This window comes from Eucyclogobius newberryi, unplaced genomic scaffold (genome assembly GCF_026437365.1).
Source record: "Eucyclogobius newberryi isolate DKJ021-1_F unplaced genomic scaffold, fEucNew1.0.hap1 SCAF_9, whole genome shotgun sequence".
Taxonomy (NCBI): domain Eukaryota; kingdom Metazoa; phylum Chordata; class Actinopteri; order Gobiiformes; family Gobiidae; genus Eucyclogobius; species Eucyclogobius newberryi.
The window spans coordinates 29,875,516-29,900,590 of record NW_027316532.1 but is presented as its reverse complement, the minus strand read 5'-3'; the positions used below and the strand labels follow the sequence as shown (position 1 = coordinate 29,900,590).

General features: G+C 39.1%; 1 protein-coding gene across 43 annotated transcripts in view; it reads right to left on the bottom strand.

Moving 5' to 3' along the window:
* adgrl2a (adhesion G protein-coupled receptor L2a) overlaps window positions 1–25,075 on the bottom strand; it is a 118,094-nt gene that overhangs the window by 17,535 nt on the left and 75,484 nt on the right. For 21 of the 43 annotated variants that reach the window (XM_072439004.1, XM_072438999.1, XM_072439001.1 and 18 more), the window contains 11 exons: window positions 13,675–13,968; window positions 12,233–12,336; window positions 11,140–11,325; window positions 10,416–10,454; window positions 7,761–7,944; window positions 6,405–6,527; window positions 5,501–5,706; window positions 4,718–4,891; window positions 3,938–4,147; window positions 1,757–1,977; window positions 931–997 (listed from right to left, as the gene is read on the bottom strand). In XM_072439004.1, the coding sequence (XP_072295105.1) occupies window positions 931–997; window positions 1,757–1,977; window positions 3,938–4,147; window positions 4,718–4,891; window positions 5,501–5,706; window positions 6,405–6,527; window positions 7,761–7,944; window positions 10,416–10,454; window positions 11,140–11,325; window positions 12,233–12,336; window positions 13,675–13,968 (1,808 nt within the window). The remainder of the gene's footprint in view (window positions 1–930; window positions 998–1,756; window positions 1,978–3,937; window positions 4,148–4,717; window positions 4,892–5,500; window positions 5,707–6,404; window positions 6,528–7,760; window positions 7,945–10,415; window positions 10,455–11,139; window positions 11,326–12,232; window positions 12,337–13,674; window positions 13,969–25,075) is intronic. The other 22 variants (XM_072438959.1, XM_072438961.1, XM_072438966.1 and 19 more) reach the window with 3 other exon arrangements.

Genomic DNA, 25,075 nt, shown 5'->3' with positions numbered 1-25,075 from the left:
GCAAACCAATACGTGTCCAAATATCCCTGCAATACCACCTGCTATTCCCAATCCCGTTTTCCTCATGCTCGCCTGTAAGACTCCCCGAGGTCTCATTCTTCCAAGCCTCTCTGATGGAGCGGGGGATAATAATGTCATGACCAGTAAATAATTGCATGCCTCAATGGTACATATGTCAATATGATATGCTGTATGTCCTTCACCCGAGCAGGTCTTGGCCAAACACATGAGATGCTTTCGCCTCTACTCTGCTAAAAAGAGGGCTTTTAACACACAAAAAGCAAGCTGCAGGTCGGGATATAAATTCAGTATAATTCATATAGTATGGGTAAAACACAAATTATGTGCTATGTTAACAGTGTGAAAGATAAAAAAGTGTGTGTTTATAGGAGTTTAGAAGCAACATTCACAGCAAAAATGTATTTATAGATTAGATAATGCAACACTCCTGGATGAAAGTGGTATTACACCCAATAGATTAGATTACCAATGGGGTGAATTAATGTGATTAATGTTCTTAAACCAAGCTAAATGATAGTGTAACCAGACGAAAACATTTTTAAAACAGTGAAATATGCTACATCACAGGTCATAACCACTAATAAAGATTAACAACTTAAATTCCAGTCATTTTATCCAAGGCTACATATAATATTTTACTTGTGACCACTACCACCAACATCTTATATAAATGCAACCGTGTCCATCAATCCCATCAGTACAAATAAAATGGATCTATTTCAAAATTAGATTTCTTAATTAACCTGTCCAGACAGGTTAATTAAGAAACATTGGTGCCAGCACCAATAAGGCTCCACAAGGCTAATCCTATAAATGCACTGATTTTAAAACTGCCTTTCACAGCATCACTTTGATCTGAGCCCCTCCGCCCCCCTCACACACACACATAGTAGTAGAGTAGCAGCTTACCATGATGATAAAGGTGACAGGTCCTATGAAACTCCATATGAAATGATTATCCACACTTAGCCAGCACCTACAGGACGAGGAAAGACATTTTAGCCCTGGGACAGTGTTCACAGGAGCTACACCAGCACCGCTACAATGGTCAAAAATGTAATGTATAAGAAGCACTTCAACATATAACATCTAAAAAAGTGCATATAATCTGAGGCTCGATCTTTGTTGGGTTATTAGTTGAGGTTAAACGTTCAGACAATTGTGAAATGTCTGTAAAATTGTGCAGAAATATCACCAATACTCGATATTCAAATGTTCCAAACAATATTCATATTACTCATCTCTAGCATTACAATGTAAAAATTGTGAAATACTATGTAATGATCGTACATTATACATTCTTAATTCACTGTGATAATAACTAACAGTCTTGCCATTTCTGGTAGAGTCTTTAAAAAACATCTTTTAGTCTCTAGACCCAGTGCATGCTTGGCCGTGTCCATTAATCAGGAGTTTTCTGCGCTGAGCTTGTCTCTTTTAAAAAAGCATTTACAAACAAGAGGTCACTGGAGGGTCTTTGTGCAGAAAAGCCTTAATGTAGACGCACCCCTCTGAAACCGCAGTGTTGAGTCTGTCGGCCCCTTTCAAATGACATGAAATATTTAAGAGCTGCCCATCCCATCCCTGGCAAAAGAGCTCAAATGTTTTGGTGCGCTCTCCGGGGATGCGCGGACTAAAACGATGAGAGAATATCTTCTGACAGAGAAACAGACAAACTAGTCTAACACTGTAGCATGCACTATTTTGAAAGACTTTATTTACAAAGTACACTCACGCTTTGTCAGTCCCATAGCTCCTGTAGTCGATAGCAGCCGACACGCCGACCACTATTGCAGGAAAGAGGTAGCCTGACACGTAATAGTACTTTTTCCGAGAGTATTCACTTTCAAAGACCTCCACGAGCATGAGGTACAGCTGGACCCCCTCCAGACACATCCAGGTGAAGGAAGCCAAGAAGAAGAAATGGAGAATCCCCGCGATGATGGCACATCCGATCTGAGAGAACGACCAAAACCACGAAAAGACAGACTCAGGCAATGAATTTACAGATAGTGTTAGAACAATGAGCTGTGTGAATGACCATAATGAGCTTTATTAATCCGTCCATCACAGTAGAATTGTTATAAATTGACCTACAATGCCTTTTGATGCAAAGTTTTATTGTAAAGTATTTTCATTTACATTTATTATGCTTAATTATTGCTGTTTTATGGTTTGGCTTGGATTTGATTTGACTGGTTTTATCGTTTAGTCAGACAAATTAAGCGCTTATAATCCTTTTTGTTAGTTTTTTTTATTGTTGTGTCTGTGCAGCACTTTGGAAACGGTTCTGTTTTATAAAATGTGCAGTATATGGGTTCGGGTTATATGGTGAACAATGTTTTTCGTTGTTTTCTTCTGTCTGGCTAACCACATCGACACATTTACCTGGTTTCCTTCATATGACTTTATTATGACGCTTTCACTCATCACATTTTCTCACAAGACACAATATGTTTCAGTGGCCCTTTAATAAATCCACTTAAATGTCACACCGACTACTACCGCCTCGCCTATTCAGCAGAGCAATTTCTCAATAAAATATGATAAAATAAATGAATATTCATCCGCCACCGTCACAGGTTCAGCTTTCCGTCAGGGGGATTATTGGAAAGCCAGTGTTGGAAGATTTAATTACACAGCTCGCCGTTTGAAGCCTCGATTCCCACCTGTACGCGGCGAAATGCTTTTCACGTCAAGCGCAAATGTAGCGGCGAGATGTGTTGAAAATGCTACGGCGGCGGGCAGAGCCATGGCAACAGTGTGGCTTTAAGTGAGAGAAGAGAAAAGAGCTGTCAAGTGGAAGACATGGTCCCTTAGTAATCTATATTAATGGTTTTGGCCTTGTCGTGTCATGTCAGGGAGGTTAGGAAACAAACAGTCTGCCAATGGGATGTTGTAGTTGTGCTTAGTAGCATTAACGTGTATTTAAAGAGTACGCAAGGAACATTTGAAGAGTTGCAAGTGTCATTTTAAAAAGGCATAAAAGGCTAGCAGTTTAGTCTTGGCCCAATGTGTTTTACTGCAATCAAATGACTATTTCATCCCTCCTTGATTAAATCCACTAGACATTATTTTCATTAGTAATAAATGTAGAAGATGGTGAAAACCTATTTGTGTTAAGTTTATTGTGCAATAAATTGTGCGATAAATTATACAAAATGAAGCATCATTGTGTGATACTTGAGTGAGTGATGTTTTTAATGCGTAAAGTGCAGTACCACGTTTCCCCCTCAAGTAGTTAATCAGATTACCATTGATTTAAACAGATTTTGAAGTAGAATTAAATTAGAATTAGGATGTGACAATAGAAAATTATTGTGTAAAACTTATTATTACCTTGAACTCTATAATTTGCTTTCATTCCAATTTTCTAATGCGTTGCTATGACTCAAATCTGTGACGAACTTTAGGAAATCCAACTTTTAATGTTGTGCAGTGTGACAAAAACTGACAAATAAAAATACTTTGCATTTAAGTCTGTTTTTTACTATAGATTGAACTAAAAATACTTATTATGGCTTGAAAAATCATCACCATTCAAATGTTTTGCTTCTTACGATTATAGTGTGATCTGAACAATCTCAATTATCGACTAGAAGGAAGCAGTATTTTACCGTATTTTCCGGACTATAAGTCGCACCTTTTTCATCGTTTTGGCCGAGGTGCGACTTATACTTATATTTATATTATATACTTATACTCCGGAGCGACTTATATGTGATATTATTTGTTATTTTCACACTTGCAACATTATTTCATACTCCAGTGCAACTTATATATGTTTTTTTCTTCTCTATTATGCATTTTTTTATTTATAATCCAGAAAATACGGTCATTTGTAACTTTCACGGCCTCTCAATAAAGTGAATGAATCAAACAACAACAACAACAACAAACAATAATCTGGTGTTACCCTGGGCTCCGTCATGTCGATGCCAATGAGGAAAATGAGCTCTGCGATGAACAGGTTGATGCAGAGGTTCTTGTGGATGGTGTTGCGGTCGCTCTGAAGACCTCTGAAGAAGCAGAAGGTGAAGATGCTGACGCTGAGACAGACCAGAGACACGACGATGCCCACTCGAGTGATCACGGTCAGGAGCAGCTCGTGCACCCTGTCGTTCACCTGCAGACACGGCACAAGGATCACGTTATACACTGCAGGCATGTCGCAAAAACCTCACTGCGGACACTGCGTTTTGTGTGCTATGTTCGATCAGATTTTACACATCATTTTGCTCCTTCCTACAGTCTGTTATGACACTCTTTATTGGTTTATGTCATTACGTGTGATATTTAGACGGTTGTGTTCACGCATTAGTCCACTTTTCCCTGTACTTGATTTATTCTGAGGAAAACAAACAGGTTTAACGTTAAAAAAGTGCATTTATAATGTTATGGCAGTGAAAAAACAAAAGGTGGAGCAGAGATTTACCACAAATTGAGTCAATTGGTAAGATTTCTGTATAATATTCAATATAAAACTGAAAATCATAAGATAAAAGGGCTGAGCAATTATCGGTGAGGAAGAAACTAGACCTAGTGGAAAACAAGCGTAATGATTTATGGTTCTGATTTTGTATTGTTAATGTTTCTGCGCCAGACACAAGAACAAATTATAAAAAAGCAGCCAAAACGATGGATATAAGTAGGCTCCTTATATAAAAAAAAAGACAAAAAGGGAGCGGTGACTTACAGTTAGTTGTCGATGTGCCATCAGTATGGCAAAGTTGGTGAGATGGCTGCAGGAGCAGGTGGTGTGTGTTTTGTTGGAGTCCAACAGTTTGCAGCCCTGCGTCGACCAGTATCCCATCATGCTCCGCTCTGAGTAGTTCCAGAACGAGCAATTGGAGTTGAAGTAGTGCTCCATCTGCGAAGAACAAGAGATATGCTCAAGTGTCCAAATAATCGACTGCCTCCAACAGAAGTACATGTACAACGCAGAGGCCATTTACCCCCTACTTGTACAAAGTATTCGCTCAGCGTCGATAAGAACGGGATGTTTCGCTCGGCGGCCCTTATGATCCTTACTGTACGTTGGATCTCATTTGGCACGTGCTTTGCCAAATCAACCGCGGCATCATATGAGAGCTTTAATAACGTAATTGTTTGATTGCCCGTCTCTGGAACTGTAATAATTCGGTGATAAAATATGAAGTACTGCGTGCCCCTCTGGGAACTATGGTGACGAATTTACGAAGATAATTGGGAGCTGCAGTAATTTCAGCCAAGATTGTATGGCTAATCTCGGCGCCAATCCAAGCCATTACAAAAGAAAATCATTTATTTCCCAATTTTGATTAACGAATTATGTATTATTAGGAATTCACTTGAAGACTTTTAATTTGACGTTCGGTGGCTTAAATAATCTACTGCCTGACCTCCGCTCGACATTACCAATGCAAATGGCAGATCTGCGCCTACTCCGGATCATCCCTCCTGGAGTTTTTAATATGAAACGTCTATTCTATCCACTCACGTCGATGTGCTCCAGGGTGAACACCACGGGGTCGTTAATGAAGACGCGGCTGGACTCCTTGTTGATTGAAGCGGCGATGATGTCCGAGTTGACAGCCACAGACACGTTGCGACCATAAGCCTCGTTGGCCATTTTGATGGTGGCGTTCTCGGTGCTGAGGAACTGGCCCAGGTTTTTGTACAGGACGAAGACGAGTTTGGCGACTCCTGCAACAAAAAGTGGTAAAGTTCGTTTTCAGTTTAAATGCAATGCAACAGGAGAGTGTGTCTGTCTGTGATTGAGAATAACACCGGTTGGGAAAGGATTCATCATCAATTAGATATAAATAGTACATCTGTGAAATACTTTTGGGCTGTGGATGGTGTGTTGAATTGAACTACAGATTTGTAGCATCGTATTTTATAAGAAACTACAGGTTCCATTTATAGACTTTCCACTTTAAATTAGTTGAGTTCGACAGAATTTTTGTAGTATTTTTCCTAAACGCACCTTTGATTATTACAAATGACCGTATTTTCTGGATTATAAGTCAAAAAATGCATAATAGAGAAGAAAAAAACATATATAAGTTGCACTGGAGTATGAAATGCGGTTGCAAGTGTAAAAATAACAAATAATATCACATATAAGTCGCTCCAGAGTAAGTATACAAGTATAAATGTAAGTATAAGTCGCATCCCAGCCAAAACTGTGAAAAAAGTTGCAACTTATAGTCCGGATGCAGTAAAAAATGCAGTATTTTGTATTTTAGAGCACATTCTAGAAACTAGTCGGAAAATTAAACAGATCCTAATAATGTAATATTGTTGATTAAAAATGGCTTTTGGAATTCAACAAATAATGAAAGAAAGAACAACAAACACAAACTGACAGTGCATTATGTGCATTAAGTGGTCAAACGTACCATTGCGACTGTTGAGTTTGACTGTATTGGCCGAGAGCTGGATAGAGATTCCTCCTTTGCTCGTCTGCGGAAACTTAAAGTCCTGGACTTGGCCGTCGGTGCTGAGCACATACACGTCCAGGACTGGGAAAAGGTTAAGTTCAGAGTCAACATTTCACTTGCAAAGACATAAAATTGAAATAAGACTATATTGATACAAAAGCTTTTTGTCCGGTCTTTATAGTGATGGGGCGGGGGTTGCACTGATGGCTCCACTAAATCACACACAATGAGCTCAGTGATAAAAGCACCATTCACAGACCCAGGCCTGATTTCATCCCATTAAGACCCAAATACATGTGAGTAATATGCGATCTAGATCTTAAGTGGCTGCAAATTTTCTCTTTCATATGCAAACATCAAAAGAAAATCACGGACGAAGACGCTCAAGATAAACAATGCAGTTTTCTGACAGTGCAGCGGGCTAATGGTCGCATTAATGTATAGAGTTACAAGGTCTAGACGCACACATTTGTAACTAAGCGTGCGCAATCACAGAATCCAGTCCCTTTAATTGTCCCATATACATCACTTTGTCAGTAAGCGACTCGTTAAACCTAATATGCGTTGTTTTGCCGCTCCCTCGGGGTTTAAACGCTTATTATAAAAAAACAAAGTCCTTTCTTTTTAATGCAGTCTTGTTTTCCCATCACGGGAAACAAAATGCTCGGCGTACAGTATTGTGCAGTATCAGCCCGGTTGTTAGAAAAGGCCATATGAGGAAAGAAATGTATGTCCATGTCGGAAGAACACGACGCAGCAATAAAAGAACAATCAAATAGAAGGAAGCGAAAATATAGTGCACAGACTTTGACTTAAAACTGTGGTTCTTCCAGTTCAGGGGTGAATTTTCTTTCGATTGAGAAGAAATAGTTACTGAGATGTACATTTTTCTCTCTGAAGCCACATGTACAGCTCAAATATCCAATAGCTATATATTTATATCACTTTCAGCTGACGACATGTGATAAATCTACATACAACTTCATCTACAATCCAGGATACAAGCATGCACAGCTCATTTTCAATAAACAGGACAAAACTTGATACTTTTTTTTAGACCACAGAGTCATTTTCAACAGACGATGATAAGAGTTTCTTATACAAGTTCTGAGACACACAATCATTTGCATTTTCAACACAAATACTCGTAGTTTCTTTACTATAACCATGCAATCTTACACTAGTGTTTAAATCCCTTCTACATATCTGTGTGTGTTCTGTGAGTTTCGATACAAGATTCAGTATCGATTGGTATCTGGACATCAATACAACAACATAACTTCTTGGATGAGCTCGTGAGAATGTCTGACTCACTGATGTTGTCCGCTGGCACTTTGACGATGGCAGGTTCCATGAGGTTGTCGGCGAGCACGAAGGCGCCCTCCTCCAGCGTGTCCAGGAGCATGGTGGCCGCGTGCGTCTGCTCCGTGCTGTTCATGTCGTGCCAGGACTTCAGCGCCTCCGGTCGCAGGAGGTTGTCCACCGTGTCCACTATGGCCTGCGTAGCGACAGAATGCAGAGACAAAATAATAAAGAAACACTTGCATTAGGCCATTTGATGGGGAGGAGATGTGGCATGCGCACAAATGAAGAGAATGAAGGGTGAACGGGGGCAGGGCTAAATGAGGGATCGCGACTGGATCGAAATCGTAAGTTGAGCAGATGCGAATTGCAAAGTAGATATTGTAATTTCCTCCACAAACATCAAAATATAATGTCTTTTTTCCTGCATAAAAAGGCCAATGCTAGTTTAGATCTGCACAAATATGTCCTGAAATACATGTGATTCTTGTATTTGTTTGTCAGTTCATAGGCATATTTCAGACTTTTTGACAATTCTCTTGAACTAAAATAAATAAAATAAATAAATACAATAGATACAATAAATAAAATAAATAAAATAAATAAAATAAATAAAATAAATAAAATAAATAAAATAAATAAAATAAATAAAATAAATAAAATAAAAGAAATGCATAATAAAATAAATATATAATAAAAGAAATGTATAATAAAAGAAATGTAATAACTTAATCAAAGTTAATCAAAAAAATAAACTTAAAAACTTTGAACAGAATCCTATTATTAAAACGGAAATCACAAATCTGATCATTACATAATCATCATACTAATGCCCCTAATATAGGCACACCCAAAAAGCAGAATACTATAGAGCAGAGAAATTAAAGCCGCATTTATTAGTGAAAAGTTCAAATGTGTTTCCACCATCTCATCAACATTGAGTGCCTGTACTTGAGAAAGTCATCAAAGCCGACGGAATTTTCTGTATCATTGACAAAGGCGTAATGCAAAGGGGAAATAGGGTAGCGGCGTCACGGGAGATGCAGCAGATTCAGTTTCAAGGACGTTTCGACAGTGGCCACACAGCGGGGTCACTGCATCGAGCCAATCGCAACTCCGACAAGTCCTTTAAAACTACAACAACTAAGAATGTCTTTAACCTCTCATTATTTGGGAGGAAAAGTTCAATAGCTTAATTTAACTTTACACATCACACAAGATGGATTGCATTTATCGGTAACCTCAAGTCACCCCAACCTGGCAAAGACAGAATAAACTGTCAGTATCCAGACACTGCAGTGCTTTTTGTACCTTGAGAAGAAAAAAATAAATCAAATCAATGAGTCTAATTAGGTAATCGATGTTGGTGACAGCTGGTGGGGGGGGAGGCGGGGCCGGGGATGTGATGGCGCATCAAGTATGGCAGGTGTCAGATAGTGCTGCGCCGTGCAAACCTCGCTCCAAAAGTCGCCAATCACATTAAGCCTCGCAATAATGCCTCCAATCAGCTGAGCTAAACGAAATAATTTTACACATGTACAGCAGACGCATGTAATGTTTTGGCGCTATCCGAGACGAGTAGCTTTTTCCAGCTCTTTTACGGCCGTTGAGTGGCTAATTAGCTCAATCCATTTTAATGCCCTCCCAAAGGAGATGTATCTGGATTGAGGGGGATGACTTTGGTGGCAGGTGGAGGACACTGATCTCCCTGACGGTTGAAGGGATATTTATGGCTTTTGATTTGTGAATTTGGCAACAATAAAAAAAGAAGAAGAAATCCGGGCAAATGGTTTGACCTCCGTTGCGTAGATCTTAAGGCTTTCATCCTAAACCGAGCGACCTGAGCGACCTATAAAAGCTAACATGTGTCCTTGTGAAATGTGAGAGTCTTTTACAACACAGTAAAGGGACTAATGATAGTGCTGGAGCAGATAAATCACAATTGTATTTGAAAGCTATTTAATGGCAAAAGGAGGAAGCGTATTAATAGACAATGCAAATAACTTGAAAACTTAACTTGGTGGTGGATCATGGATGAGAATGAAACCATTAAAAAAAAAAAAAAGCTACACATGCAATTCTACTCACAAACAAATCATAACACAAATAAGAAAGTGTTATTTCAGTTGTTCAAGTCAATGTGTAAAATATGAACACAGAAGAAACATGGAAATTTATGACAATGGTTTACAGTTAAAAAATGATACTCTATATAATAATAATAATAATAATAATAATAATAATAAGAATAATAAATGAATGCTTGAGATGCCATTCTGCGTGTTGCCTTTGTGTTTGTATCTAGTTTTTGAACTGAACAACTGAAATGCATTCCCACAATATAAAATAGTACTGCACAGCGCTGGTAAAATAAACATTAGGAGGAAAAAAACACAATGTCATGAACCTGAAAATGAGGAGGAAAAATACACAGAAACAGTCATAGCACAGAACAAAAGGCAGCTTTGTATTTGGATATGACTTCTTTTTGACTTCGAAATCACTTTGGCAAACTACTGTACAATAACTACGTGTGAAGCAATTACTCAAAAAAGCAGAGAATAGGGAAAGAGAGGGAGGTACATGACAGTGCGCAGGGTCCATGCACGGACAGAAAGAGAGGGAGGACGGGGGGGTGAGCAGGCAGAGCTGTAGTAGCCTCAGTACCTTCATGTACGCCCTGCATGTCCTTTCACGCTTTTGAAGCTTTTTTATTAGAAAGAAAGAACACAAACAGGCACATACTGTAATTTTGGAGACATTTTAAAGAGGCCCCGACGATGTATTTACCCAAAGGACATAATTGTATTTGATCCGCTCAAGAAACACAGAACATAGTGTACAGGATAACAGTGCAAAACGCTGGACACACTTTTTTTTATGAAGAAGGATATGTTGGTGTTGGAATTGTTATTTAACACGTCCTGGAAATGATTTAAATTGGTAAAGAAGACCTCCAGCAAATGGCCAAAGGGTCAAACCAAGTCTGGAGATTGTCAAATAATGGTATTTTTTCCTCCACAATTACCGCTTTGAGATACATTTTTCACAGATGTTAAGATGTTGCTTTTGTTTGATAATGTTCCAATGTCTAGTCTGTAACTTCCAATTTAATCAGAATCAGAAAAGGTTTTATTGCCACTGTCAGGGAGCGGAAATCCACAAACTCGAAACTAGTCATTCCTTGTTAATTTGAGATGTTTGCTTATATTAGATCTCTTAAAATCTCACTCTTCTTTTTTTTTCGTCTTCTTGTGTGTGTATTTTTGTTTGAACGTGAGAGTGGGGAAAGTTTACATCCAAAAAATGCAGGGTCAGTCACACTCTTTGGCGCTCCGAAACACTCCACCGCCCATTAGGCACAAGCACAATGTGAGGACACTTGTGTTACCTTGTTGAAGCTCCGTCCCGCTGAATCCTTCTCACTTGGCCTGAGTTCTTGCAGCTGCGCGTCCAGGATGTCCACCAGCTGCTCCATGAGACGCACCGAGGAGCTGACGTCGCCCGCGTAGATGGGTCCTTTGGTGTGCTTGGCGAGCTCGTTGGCCAAGTTCGCCGCGTTTTCCCCGGTTCTTATCTGCAGGGGTTTAAACAGTGAATAATGTTCCGTACAATGCAAGGAGACGCGACTTGGAGAGGCGCTATTGTTTCGCTGTTGTTTTCAGACTTCTGACAGCACTCGAGTGAGGACTTGAAATAACAAAAGACAAAAGGGTTTTTAAATAAACTGGTGTAACTGGTACATTGCGACCTTGTGATTATCAGATTTTCCTTTCACTGTGGCGTATGTTTGTAAGTAAAGGTTAAGGGGGTGTGATTATAGACAAAAATAAAGTTTGAAGTTTCCCAATAATGATATTCAGACGAACCCAAATGAAATGTGTTAAAACATGTACAGTATTAAAACGTGTTAGTGTGGGTTAAATTATCAGGCAAATGTGACACATATGTAAAATTAAACACAAAACTGCAAACATATCACCTTATATTTGAAAGTTTAACATAAAGTTTTAAAAATGTGTATTGCTCTTTTTGCAGCATTTTTACCATATACAATACATACGCACTATTAAAATGTGGCATATCTTTCCAAACATTTACGACATAATCACATTTTGATATATTGCCCACCTCTAGTAAAGGTAAAGTAAATATTAGAAGAAATTAAAAGTAAATACAGAACTCACAAAGCATCACAGTTACGTTCTTGTGTAGCAGAATATTGGGAGGTCGTCATATTTTTATGTTTAATCTGCTTTTTTAGTCTCATTCTTATTGTAAGCTGTTCATGTCCCATAATGTTTGCCAAAGACAGTTTTAATAACCACCTAATTCATCAAACTTAATGCACAAAGTCGCGCAAGGACACCCGCTTTTAATTCATTGCGACTGATTAATTCAACTGAAATGTTTACCTCAATCATGTTTAAAGAAATGGAGGCAGTTGAAAACACACAGCGAGACCGAGGAGCGTGCATACAAACCTTCTGGGCGATTTGGTTGACCCAGTGGGAGGTGCAGTTGCTGAGATCAGGGCCCCTTGGGTGCCAGGCCCCAGTGGAGAGGACACATAAATAAGACGCTGTGCCTGACGGGGAAAAAACAAGAACAGAAAAGAAAATTCATATCTTAATCCAGCAAGATCCAATTTAGTCCTTTGCTGATGATCTGTTTTAAAGAGCAACCGAGCGCCGATAAAAAAGACAAAAGTGTACATAAACAAACGGAATAATTTCAGTGAGAGGACAAATGAGCGCGAGATGTGTTAATACTCAGATTCTTCCTCCGACAGAATGTTACCAATAGCTCCTGCACTTGCTGCTACGAATGCCCGGCGCTTTGTTTTTTCTGTCCTAATTAGCCTCACGTCTGATGAACGCTAACGCGATTTCACACACAATCAGATGAGGGATGCTCGTCTCCGGGCGGGCTCCGGGGACTCACAGCTGAGCCTGTCGTCACACGTTGCTAAATCATGTTTCGATGTCAAATGACGAAGCAAAAGCCGAATGCGATTACACGGTCTTGTTAGTCAGCAGTTGTTCATGGTCTTTACTCGGAAAGAGGGCAAAAGGGAAAAATGCTCTTCCTATTAAGTCATTTCTGTTTTTAATGTCTCTCAATTATAAAGCATTACTTTATAATTATTTGAGCTTTGCTATTGGTTAGTTTGATTTAAATGAGGCATGATGATGTAATGTTCTGTTATAAATTACATTCTCATGTCAGTAAAATATAGCTTTTCCTCACATAAAATGGAAATAATGCACAAATGGATTGTCAGTAACTTGCATCTGAATTTCAAATGAATATGATATTATTTTCTTTTCCGTGATAATTTACTGCAACCTGCCAGATGAATTCTCGCAATATTTCTTTCACAAACTCTTGAGAATCATCTGGGCTTAGACTGTTGGGCTTGTTCCTGATGTTGTGATGCTTTGACTGATCAGCTTCAAAGATACTTGTAACAGATTGATATTGTGTACAGGCAGAGGTGGGTAGTCAGTTTAACTTAAACAGAGTAGTTTTCTGACACAATACTTACTGGAGTAAAGTTTCTCTTCCCACTGTGAGTAAATTCTACAGTGACAAAAGTCTCTTGCATCTTACCTTCAGATATGATTTGTTTTGTGTGTCATCCTTGAAAATATCAGAATCTGTGCTTTATATCATGTTTTGTCTAATTGTCATAAGTCACATTTTACGCCCAAACTGCTACTAGTAATTATTTAGGCCGCTATGTTCTACTTCTTCCTCAGTAACATTAGTTGAAAGTACTGTCTTGCTTAAGTACATATCTGGGCTTCTCTACCCGCCTCTGCTACAGGTAAACGGTGCACAACACTCTCTCTGGACTCATAAGGTCACATGAAAGCAGCTCTGGCGGCACCAGGCCCTGGAGGTGTGGAGGAGCCATGTTTACCTCTGGTTCCCTTGGGACAGGGACGCTCCACCAGCATTCCCCTCTGGGTCTGAGGCCACATTATCTCTCTCTTCTCCGTGGCCTCGCAGAAGCGCACCGGTAAGGGTAAGGACTGGGTGGTGGGAGGGGACGTGGTCTGAGGAGGCTGCTTGGCCGCTCCTCGGTTGCCCCCCTTGAGGACAGTGGTGACAGTGGTGTTGCCGGCCACTCTGTGCACGGTGCTTGTTGTGGTGGTGGTGGTGGTGGTCCTCAGCGGCACAGGCGACGTGACCGTTTCAGACAATGTGGGAGCTGCTGAGGCAGGAAATACAGGTCATTAAGGTACATTTTCTGTGAACAGTTTCATGATCTATATGAGTAAGTGCATAATAATACTTCAAACACACACAAACACATGTAGTATAAGTTTCTGTATTATGATAGAGGCAAAGTGCAAACTAATGACATTATGAACTCAATATTTGAACATTCTGGCATCAATCAGAGAGAATTGTTGGTGAACTGGTGACGCCCTGAGGCAATAAATGAGACAGTAAATCATTGTCTGACTACAGCCCATAGTAGCTTTGACTACTATATGTATACACTTGAACAGAAGGTGAGTGAATCAAACAGTTAAGACATGTAGCAATATAAAATGTAGTCAAATGGAATCTAAATGTTGTACTTGTCCTGTAGCGAGTGTAAGGTCAGCTCATTAGTTTGACACCCGGTGGGCTGGATGGAATAAGTATTCAGCTCAGCACATTTTACTGCATTTTCAATCTTGACCTAGTGGCAGACATATGTCCACTCCAGACTTTTAACATTCCCTCATGCACCCATCATTTCCAATTTATTTCCCTGGCCTTGCTTATACATACAAGTCTCCCGTTGAGTAAATTGCTGCTAAGTGTCTAGTGCCACAAACATATTTGCTTTTCCAGCGACTATGCCTCATTCAAGCCACTCTGTCTGCAGCAAACAAGACAATAATTACAGTAACATCCTCCTGCCTGGCAATCATTTCTGCCTTGGAGATTTTTTTTGGCACGGATGATTAAATTTCACTAGTGTGACGCTAAACTTCTACCCAACGCTGCCTGGACGACCGCTTCACTGTAGCTTCAGTTGCTTTTCTACCAGCACAAGACTGATAAAACAGGTGCGCAGTAACTCATGCAGCGCTGCAGGCCAAGGCATTATGTCTGGGTGAAAATAGTGGGCCCTGTACATTTGACAAAAGCCAGTGAGGAGAATCTATAACAACATTTTTCATGTGGCGACAGGGCATTGAAGAAGTGCAAGGTAAACGGTAATTACATTTTATAGTTTTTTACAAAAGGTGGCTGTGCAAAACATTAGAAAATATTTCAGTAAGCAAGTTAAATGCACAGTACGCAAGTTTAAAGTATTGAATTTGTACATCTCAAATAATTCTTCGGGATGCACTTTATGTAAGGCTTTTGCATTCATTCAGGACGATGCTTCAGGCATGATAAGACGGATAAGTGTGATAATTGTCTAAATATTACAAAAACATATTCAGTATAAAAAAGAATCACACTTATTATTAGTATATAATATGTGTGATTATTAACATTACATTAACAATTGTGAAACAAATGAAAATAAACTTCAAATGCACTAATAATAATTGATCACTTGTTTAAATGATGGCTAACAATAAATCAATTCTAATCCATTATGGAGTTTACACCAGATTTTAAGTTTTAAATGCCTTTCGAACTGAAAACAACCGTGTTACGGACATTAGTTACCAAAGAGCAGGTGTCGATGCCATGTCCGTGTCGTGCCATTAATTTTTTGAGACGTCTCCGGAGGAAAAGGGGGAAATCCAGATCCGGAACCTCTGCGGGAGTGTGAGACTCCATACGCGAAAAGTGATAGCACCGTGATATTCTAAAAATATGTGTACATAGATTTTAAACGCACCAGCACATCAATCAAAGTGGCTCTGATTTGAATGCGGCGTGCGTAGTGCATCTAATCGTATTTGAGTGCTTTGATTTCCTCCATTAGGCTGCCTGTGGAGCATGCAGTGGATGTGAAGAGGTGCTGCTACACTGCCTGAGTTTAAGCAGGGCCTCGGTACAACACAAAGTACTGCTGTGAGTATGTGAGGTGGGAGGATGAGACGGCCAATGACAGGGAGATTATAAAACAATCAAATCCACCAAGAGAGGGCAGTTTCTAAATTAGGGCTGGGCGATATTCACAAAGGTGGAATTCACAATAAAACATGTCTTTTAACATATTAGCCGTTTAATTGTCAGGAAAATGTGACATATGTAAAGTGAATCACAAAAGTGCAGAAATATTTTACCATCATTTGAAAGTTTATAAAAGCGTGAATGTTGTTTTGAAGATATAATATGTTTGTAATCTTCAAATAAGGGTAAAATGTGATATTTCTGCACTTTGTACACATATTTCTTATTTGTCTGATATTTAAACCTCAACAAATAGACCTCTTTTGTTGGATTGACATAATATCGTCTGAATATTGTTATTGTTAATACGTTTTAACTCTTTTATTAATAACATTTTGCGTATTTTCGAAACAACATTCGCAATATAATCTACATTTCCATATATTTCCCACCTCTAGTTTCTATTCTGTTTACATTTGGTGCTGTAGTCTCAAATGCAATTGCTTTATTACACCTTTAGAAGTCTCACAAATGTAAAATGACAGGGGACAGATGCAGACACTAAACACATCTCCGAGATCCTGATTTTCTGAGTTGCTTGTGCCATAAGGGAATAAAAGTATAAATCTACAGCATCTACAGACAGTGCAGTTTAAAGCAGGAAAGGTGAATCCAGGAGATGCGAAATCCCCAAACAGTCTAACAATATTTTTTAAATCAACAAAGTAATGCTTTTTCTGTCGAGGTCTACTACATATACAACAAGAATGTAAGGGCAGTGCGCTAAAGATTGTATTTATAGTCGCAGCAGCAATACTAACTTAATTAAACGTCCCGGGCAAAAACATGAATTCAGTTTGCATTAGCTTGTATACTTCAGTGTGTGTGTGTGTGTGTGTGTGTAAAAGCTCAGAATGCGTGGCCTGATGAATAAATAAACTGTGCGTCCATACATTTAAATAGAAACTTTAGGAGATTATCATATGTAGGTATAGATTTGGTCCTGCACCTGTTCAAAGCAAATAAGACCCGGAACATTCTTCAAATCACATGTATGGTACATTTTATTCCAAATGGACTAAGCTTGGAATAAGTCTGACTGTTTTTATGAATGCTGTAGAAAGCAAACAGACGTTTCACTAGCATGGTGTCTCTGTTTATGAATTATCATAGTCTAAATACAACAGCAATAGTATGATTTGTAATACGTTTAAGTAGGGGTGGGTTATATCAACAAAAAATAATATCAATTTTTTTTTGGATCCCAATAGCGATATTGAGATATTCAGTATGTCAATTCAACAGAAATGTGTTAAAAATATATCTTTAAGCATATTAGTTGTTGTTTAATTATCAGACAAATTTGAAATTGTGGTAAAATGACACGCTAAAGTACAAAATTCATCCTTATTTAAAAGTTTCCAAAATAACTTTTTTCATGTCATATTCTTAATCAGCTCTTTTTGTTGCATTTTAAACTGCAAACGAATGACTTGATGTTCAAATTTTGCATTTAAAACAAAAAAAAACATTCAAAACACGATCTAAATTTGTATATATGTCTCACCTCTAGCTTAAAGTCTAACTGGAATAATGTTATCAGTGGAGTAGGAGTAAATAAATCTATAATATGGACAGTAGTAACGTCAACATAAAGCTGCATCCTCTGCTGAAGACCCCCAACCAATCAGAGACCATCCCCCCCCCCCCCCCCCCCCCCCCCATTGCCACTGTCACCCGCCATGTGGAGGTGTGGAAAGATGATGGGCAATCTCCTTTGAGCTTGGCTACTACCTGCGGTGAATTAGCTCCCACTGACCAGAAGCACACCTCCCGAACCCTTTGCCCATAGAAGAAAAGCTACTGTGGCTTCAGGCAGAGACGAGGGATCCGCAGCTGACTGGCCTCACCCCGCCTCCCTCTCCTGTCACCCCTGTCAACCCCTATCTGTATCCTTTTACTCAACGTGCTCAATTTTTCGGTCTGTCACTGCACTGAAGACAACCTGTTCTTAGTGTCCGTCAACCCTCGATATTTACACCTGCCTTGATTCTGCACCAATAACCTTTTATAGCCAAAACGCTGTTCAAACAAGACTTAGGCAAAAGTGAAACCAAATGCTTTACAGTGTACTCCGATCTGGCAAAACATTATGACCACTAAAGTGTAGATGATTGGACATTATCAGCAAATCTGATGGGCAACCCCTTTGTAAATTGTGATCAAACATATGAATATTTGAGTTTTGAGAAGCCCCAAAGTTAGATTTATCAGATGATACTGAAACAACCCTTCTGGGAAGCTCTGGTTTGATTCAATCTAATTTGATTCCTGCTAGTCCAGTCCAGTAATGTGCCAGAGAACACAGTTGTTTTGTGCGTACAGCCAGGTGGACATAATACAGCATATCCAGTCGGTGTACTTTCCCACACTACATCACGTACTGTAACTTTGACAAATGCGTCCAAATGCGCACTGACAAAGTGTGTAAATGATTATTTGTTCCTTTTAGAAATATCTAAGACAGCGTTGCTTGGCAAACTTCCAGCAGATTCCCAGAGAAACCGTGAGGCCCTTCATAGGTTTCTCATTTCCAAAGTATGAAAGATGATCACGATAAAGCGGTGCTCTCCATGGGTGGGGAGTTTTGGAAGCAGACAGAAATAAAATGAGTATGAATTGGTGTTGGGCAGGATGATTTAAGATAAGACTCTCACGACTACGAGCTATAAATCAAAGATGCATCTGCTGTAATCTAAGCACATTCCTTTGGCATGTCAACTAACAACTGTATCTTGTCTTCACCCCTCACTCAGGAGGGCCGCCTGTCACGGCTCGCTGGGAGGTGCAGCGCCGTGCTCCAGTTACATCCTGCACAATTAAGTCCCTTTGAAGTGCCTTTTTGCCATTCATTTCAACTGCTATCGTCTTGTGGAGGCCTAATGTGCTGTAGTTGTAATTAACACCAGCTCTTTTAATAGAATTCAATGGCAAAGATGGAATATAATGGGATATATTTGCACAAGTCAGTCTAGTTTTTCATTGTTTCTTGAGCACAGATCCATAAACCAGAAATAAGTCTCATGAACAAAAGTATGTTTGAGCTTTGTGGCCAAATCGGCACACTTTTCTATCGTTTTAAAAGTCAAAAAGATTATCTGGATGATATGTTTGGGCCATTGTAATCGACAGGTCTACGTCCAATCATTAAATCAGTCCAAATATGTGGTTTAGAGCAGAGTTCAGATTTAAGATGAATACATTTGACTTTCTTTTAATGACAACGATTAAACAATATAGACTATATTGTTTATTATCAGAAAATATTGAAAGCCATTTTGTTTGGTTTTAATATGACAACAGCAATAGAATAGAAAATTGTGGATGGATCAATATAAGTAAAAAGAATTTGTACAATACTGAATTTAGTTGAATACTTGCAAGAACATAAAAGCTCAACAATTGTTCTAGTTTAAATATGTTAGGTTGATTTTTAAACTACTGTTGAGGCATTTACCGTATGATTTGAATTTCAGTTATATGATTTTGAAGTTTCAATGAGCACTCACCTCTGCTAATGCTTAGTACAAATTACTTAATAGAATGAGGACTTAACAAAAGAAAACAATTGCTTTCCCATGCACGGTCGCCGGCTTACACATCCCTACACTGCAGCTGTACATTAAATACACAAAATATGCATAAAGACTAAAACAATCCTGAGTGGAGCATCTATTGGTGAGTGACACAATTAATCCTCTTTCCTATGTGCTAAACGAGCTAATGTGAATGAGATTTATGCAGAAACAATACCACCTCTGACCACTGCTGCCCTGGTCTGTGCAGCCCATAATCCCGACAGCCACACAGTAATCTCATTACCTTTATACTATAGCCTACTTTAATGTAATCCACTCAAAGCGGCAGGAATTAACCCATGGTATTCTTCCAGGCAGTGATTTCTCGTATCTCAGTGGGTAGATTTAGCACAAGCCACGCTGAGGGATGACTATTGATCTGCTGCTAGTGCTGCAGGACACTTTCCCTTCTGAATATGTATAGCCCTATCCCTAGTCATGGCCTTTAACTTCCTGTAGGTATTAGGTAGTATTTTAGCCCCCCTCAAAATGAAAAATAACACAGGTAAATCATAAAGTGAGTTTAACCTTTATGTTCCAATTATTTCCATTCCCTCAACTTCCATTAGCCACAACAAATGACCCACACCCTCCTAACATGCTGCGATTAAGTGGTTCAGGATTTGTGCTGAAAAATCGAACTAAATGTTCTTTACGACTATCCCAGTGACGCAGTGATAAAATCAACTAAATCAGGAGGTACTTTAAACCTTTAAACATGAGCTAATGTTTCCAGTGGGGGGGTTTGTTGTTTCCTTGTCTCCATAAAGATGTCATCGTTTAGACTAGAACGTTGCATTAAACATACATCTATCTGGGGTGTTTTCATTGCTCAACTGTGAGTGGGTGTCGCCTCTCCACAGATCTGACCGGCAACTTGGCCTGGTGACGTCACCTTCTTTTCTCTATCTATGGAGAAAGACAAGTTTAATGCCATGCTGCGGAACATTCCAGGCAAAGCAATAACATTTCCATGGAGACTCAACAACTGCTATTTATTCTGTCCATAATGTTACATAGAACAAAACCTTACAGTACATAATAGTGTTGCAGTCTTATATTCTTGAGCTACCTGTACATTTCTAATAGTTTATTTATGAACTTGAACTGTACATTCCAACACTGGAATTTCCCCATAGTGGAGCCAAGACATTTTCTCTTTTTTCTGCAATATATGAAGCTGTGTTATGCCTGCCATGATGCAACAGTTCTTTTCAAATAAGATCATTCACCGTCTGAGAGCCAATGTACAGACTAATATTCTTCATAAGTGCTTCTTTATGTGCCGGGACACCCACACACTGGTCGTCTTCTCGAGCACGCTGTACAGTGGATGTTATTATTACCACTGGTGCTACAGGTCTGGAGAAGATGACAGGAATCAGTTGAAAGGAAGCTCGCAAACATATGCACCATATACCGCCACGTACACACACACGCGGGTGCCGGCCTCTGTAGTTGTGCCAGGGTGACAAATGCAATCCGACAGCCGGTGTGTCTTTTATATTACGGTTAATAGCTTCACTTTGAGCAGGCGCGGCACGCTTGTTCGTCAGGATAATCTTTCACGTGCGTTATCAGCTGCTGTTTATCTTGCGAAGAAGGCAAAGAGCTGAGGTAGCACACGAGTAGCATTTGTCGTAGCTAATTTGCCACATTTAAACGTATTGGGTTTTGGCAGTCTCTTGCTCTAGGAGTAGTTGTAGAATAGCGTTGAGCGAGAAGTTACTCATGCTAAGTTAAAGAAATCACACCGTTTATTCAGCTCCTGGTGGTAACCTTCCCCTAATGGAAAAGGAATGCAACACGTTAACAAGTCAGTAAATTCAAATGTATTTCAGTCGGCTCCCATTGGGCAAAACCTGTGAAAAAATATCAGAAAATTGTGTAAAATGTGTAAAAAAAAAAAAAAAAAGGATTGTTGATCTGCTGCGGGAAAAAAATGAATCATTGCATATTTTGTGTTCATGTTGATGGTACAAATTTCCTTTGAATGATGCATGCTGCAGTGCTTTCTTCTCAAGTTGCACACCGTCTCAAAATCTTATGGAAATCCGTCTTATAAAACATTGTGATGATTTATAATACATTTGTGATGCTTTTTGATATCAACAAATAATAACAATAATACACAAAGGAAATTGGATTACACGTCGTTCACAGCGAGCTGCATTGGCGGCGGTGGAAGAGAGCGTGGCACATGATTGTTTGTGTATCAGCAGTAAATATGAGGGAAGCTGAGTGAAAATTCACATCAGTCCCCATGAGTCGGGTCCCGGAGAGCTGCATGTACTCTTGTCAAAGGGAACAAAACGTGACAGCAAGATGGTGTTATGCATTGTTCTGTTGTAAATGGACCAAAGCTCTAGGTGGTTACTTAGTCAAGTCTAGCCCTAAAACTTAGATCTATGTGAGACGAAGACTTCATAAACAACCAGGATGGAACCGAAGCTGCTGTCAAACTCTAGAGTGTACTTAGGTGGGGGGGTGCAATACGCCGAACAATTATTTTCACGATTTTCTATGAGTCGAATCACAATTTGGATGGTTATCACAATTTATTTATACTTAGGCAGTGTCCAAATGTCCACACTCGCCCCCTAACCCCTCGATCACTACATAGTCCCACTGTATTCAGCAGACTTCATAGTACACTCAAAAGAGGTATTCGGACACTACTTTCTCCTCGCCGCATGTCATGTGACTGGTGGCTTAGGAGGAAGAAAGTCAGCAAAACTCTGATAAAAATGGATTTCTGGAGTTATTATTGGTTAAATTAATCTGACAAGCACATTTTTATGGACTAATAATCAGTTTTATTTAACATGGATCAACTTTTTGCTTGTGATGGTGTGATCTTTTTACAGCTCAAGCTAAGGATAGCAACTTTACAGCCAACAGTTTATGTAGGAGTGGTTTACGGGTCAACAGAGCGTTTAAACAGCTCTTCTGTCCGCTTTCATTCAGTCGTGTTGTGTCCAGTTAAAGATCTGTCCCTGTCCACTGTTTTTCCAATTCTTGCGATGCATTGTGGTCTATATTGACCAGTCTTCGTGACAAGCTCAGGACACTGCTTTTCAATGTGCATTGTGGGATATTTTGAGTGCACTACTTTTTCAGCTGCTGGATTCTTTCACTTATAGCTCCCTAAAGAGGTGTTTTGTTAATTTTGTTTCAAATAATCTGAAATCAAAATAAAAGCTAAATTAATCAAATCTGATATTAATAAAAAATAGAAAAACGTTTCAAATATTTTTTTCTATTTTTTTTAAGGCTGAAATGATAGACAAAACTTTCAAAGGGAAGGTCCCAGGACGCTTGCTCGGTTGTTTTGGGATACGGCTCTGAAAGTCAGCATCAGATAAGATAAGGTGACGGTAAACTCTGTGATATAAATCTGTCATGTCAGGAAATGAAGGGACTGTTGTGATGTCTGAGTAATAATTTTTTCAATATGGTTTGTTTCACAGTCAGACCGTAATCAAACAAGAGATGTGCATCCCCTCGGCAATACGTACGTGGGACTCAGTGTGCCCATAATCTCAGCAGCTTCTCTTCTCTTTTATTATAAAACAACTCTTTCTGACACTAAATCCTAACCCTGGCTCGGCTGTCGCTGCTTAAATCTTCTTTGCTGTCAATGGGCACAATGTGTATGGTAGTTTTACAACAGCAGGCAAGATAATATGTAAATAATGCAGAATGATTTAGGCAAAATATCTAATTACGATTTATTTGGACATACATTGCGTTATGTGATTTATGTTTTGATGTTCAAAGAGCATTAACATTTGAGAGAACATTTGAATCTGAAACGCTAAAGTCTAAACTACAGGGTTTGCAGTTTGTTTTGTGTGCTTTTTTTACATAATAGGACAGAATAATGTATTGTTTGCAAAGAAAATTATATTAGCTAAATAAGTGCAGTTTTGAATTGCAATCTTGATTTGATTGCGATTAGAAAATTACAGCAGATGGTCAAAAGTCCCTTAATTTGATATTGTAAATGGATCAAACTTAGGCAAAGAGATATTTGGAATCTCATGCTGCTGGCTACAAAAGAGCCATTCTAAAAATATGTGATGAGATGATAGGAAATGCAATTAATTAGACAACTCTATCGTAAAATGAACTTAAATATACAACGTTCCAAAGACATCCTGTGATCTGCCTTAGGTACTGCTTGTGCCAACCCAGCATCTATGGCCTTTAGGCTTGGTATATAGGACAAGCCATTTGCAATTCACACATAAGAAGATTTAAGTCCCATTTAAGTCCCTTGAAAACATCTGCATCAAGGTGCAAGTGAATGAATGTCTTAACAGATTAGCTTATAGTGGATTTATTGCAATAATTTCACACAATAGTCGTGTTAAGAAACCTATGTAATCCTAATGAAGTCTGTAAAATCTCTTGTGTTTAATCTATTTTCTCAGAGGCTGAAGATGCTCCTAAATCCCGGAGTGTGGCGCTTACTGCCTTCAATGAACTTAGTTTGAGCAGTCTGAGCTGTGCTTTAGGCTGCCTTTAAGAGGGACGCCAAACAATTACACACAAACACACACACACACACACACACACACCTACACACACACATGCACACACATGCTGCATAGGCCCACGGTTGAGAGACCATGGAATAAAAGGACTCCAGGGAAGGGTTAAGGTCTAACAAAAGGAGCTCGTCACACACTTGCACCAAATCTACAAGCCCTGATCCTGCCACAACATTTTTCTCATGCAGCAATTAAAATATTGTATGGCACGCCGGTGTTGTTGGTAAGTGAAAGAGGTCAGGCTACTTTCACTTTTGTGTTTACAATGTGATTTCTACCCTTCCAGGAAAGTCCAACCCATTATTCCGTATTAAAACAAATTTCCTGTCTCTCGACTTTCACGGCAGGCTTTTTACACTGCCTGGTGTGGTCGGGAATAACAGCTCGAAACATTATTCCCCTTCAACATTCAGCCACAGAATCTTGGTAGTTCTTTCGGAGGATGGTGTGGACAAAACGAGTCGAACGATGGCTAGAAAGTGGGAAATTACATGAGGAGTAAAAATGATAGATGATATGTAAGGTAAAATGGTGAAAATAAGAAAAGTACTAACAGAAAATTGTATTTGGTTAAATGTAATGGGCAGTATGGGCCATTTAAGTCAATATAAGAGTGTAACAATTATGCATAACAAGAGCAAGTTGTAATTTACCATGTATTTGCTTGTTTTGCAAACCCAAAGAAAGTTCAATATAGCTCTCAATTATCTTTTTGGAGAGGGGTTTTATTACTAAGAGTATTACAATCAATCTAATAATTAACAAAACTAGAATCGTAAGTTGACTGGACTTCTTTTTAGTTGAAATCTTACAAAAATGATCCAGTGAGCGTGTGACACAGTATTTTCCAAGATATTGTCTGTTTGAACAGTATTAAACTATTGCTGAAGCAAAAACCCCAAAAATGAATGACACTTTAAACACATCACTGAGATTTTTTGTCTTCCTTTGTGCCATTCCCTCTGCCATAAAACTTATCTCGCGATCTATCTCCTCTGTCTGCGTCTAGTTGTGCCTGTTTTGTCTCTAACCGCTGCCACGGACAAGCTGACCT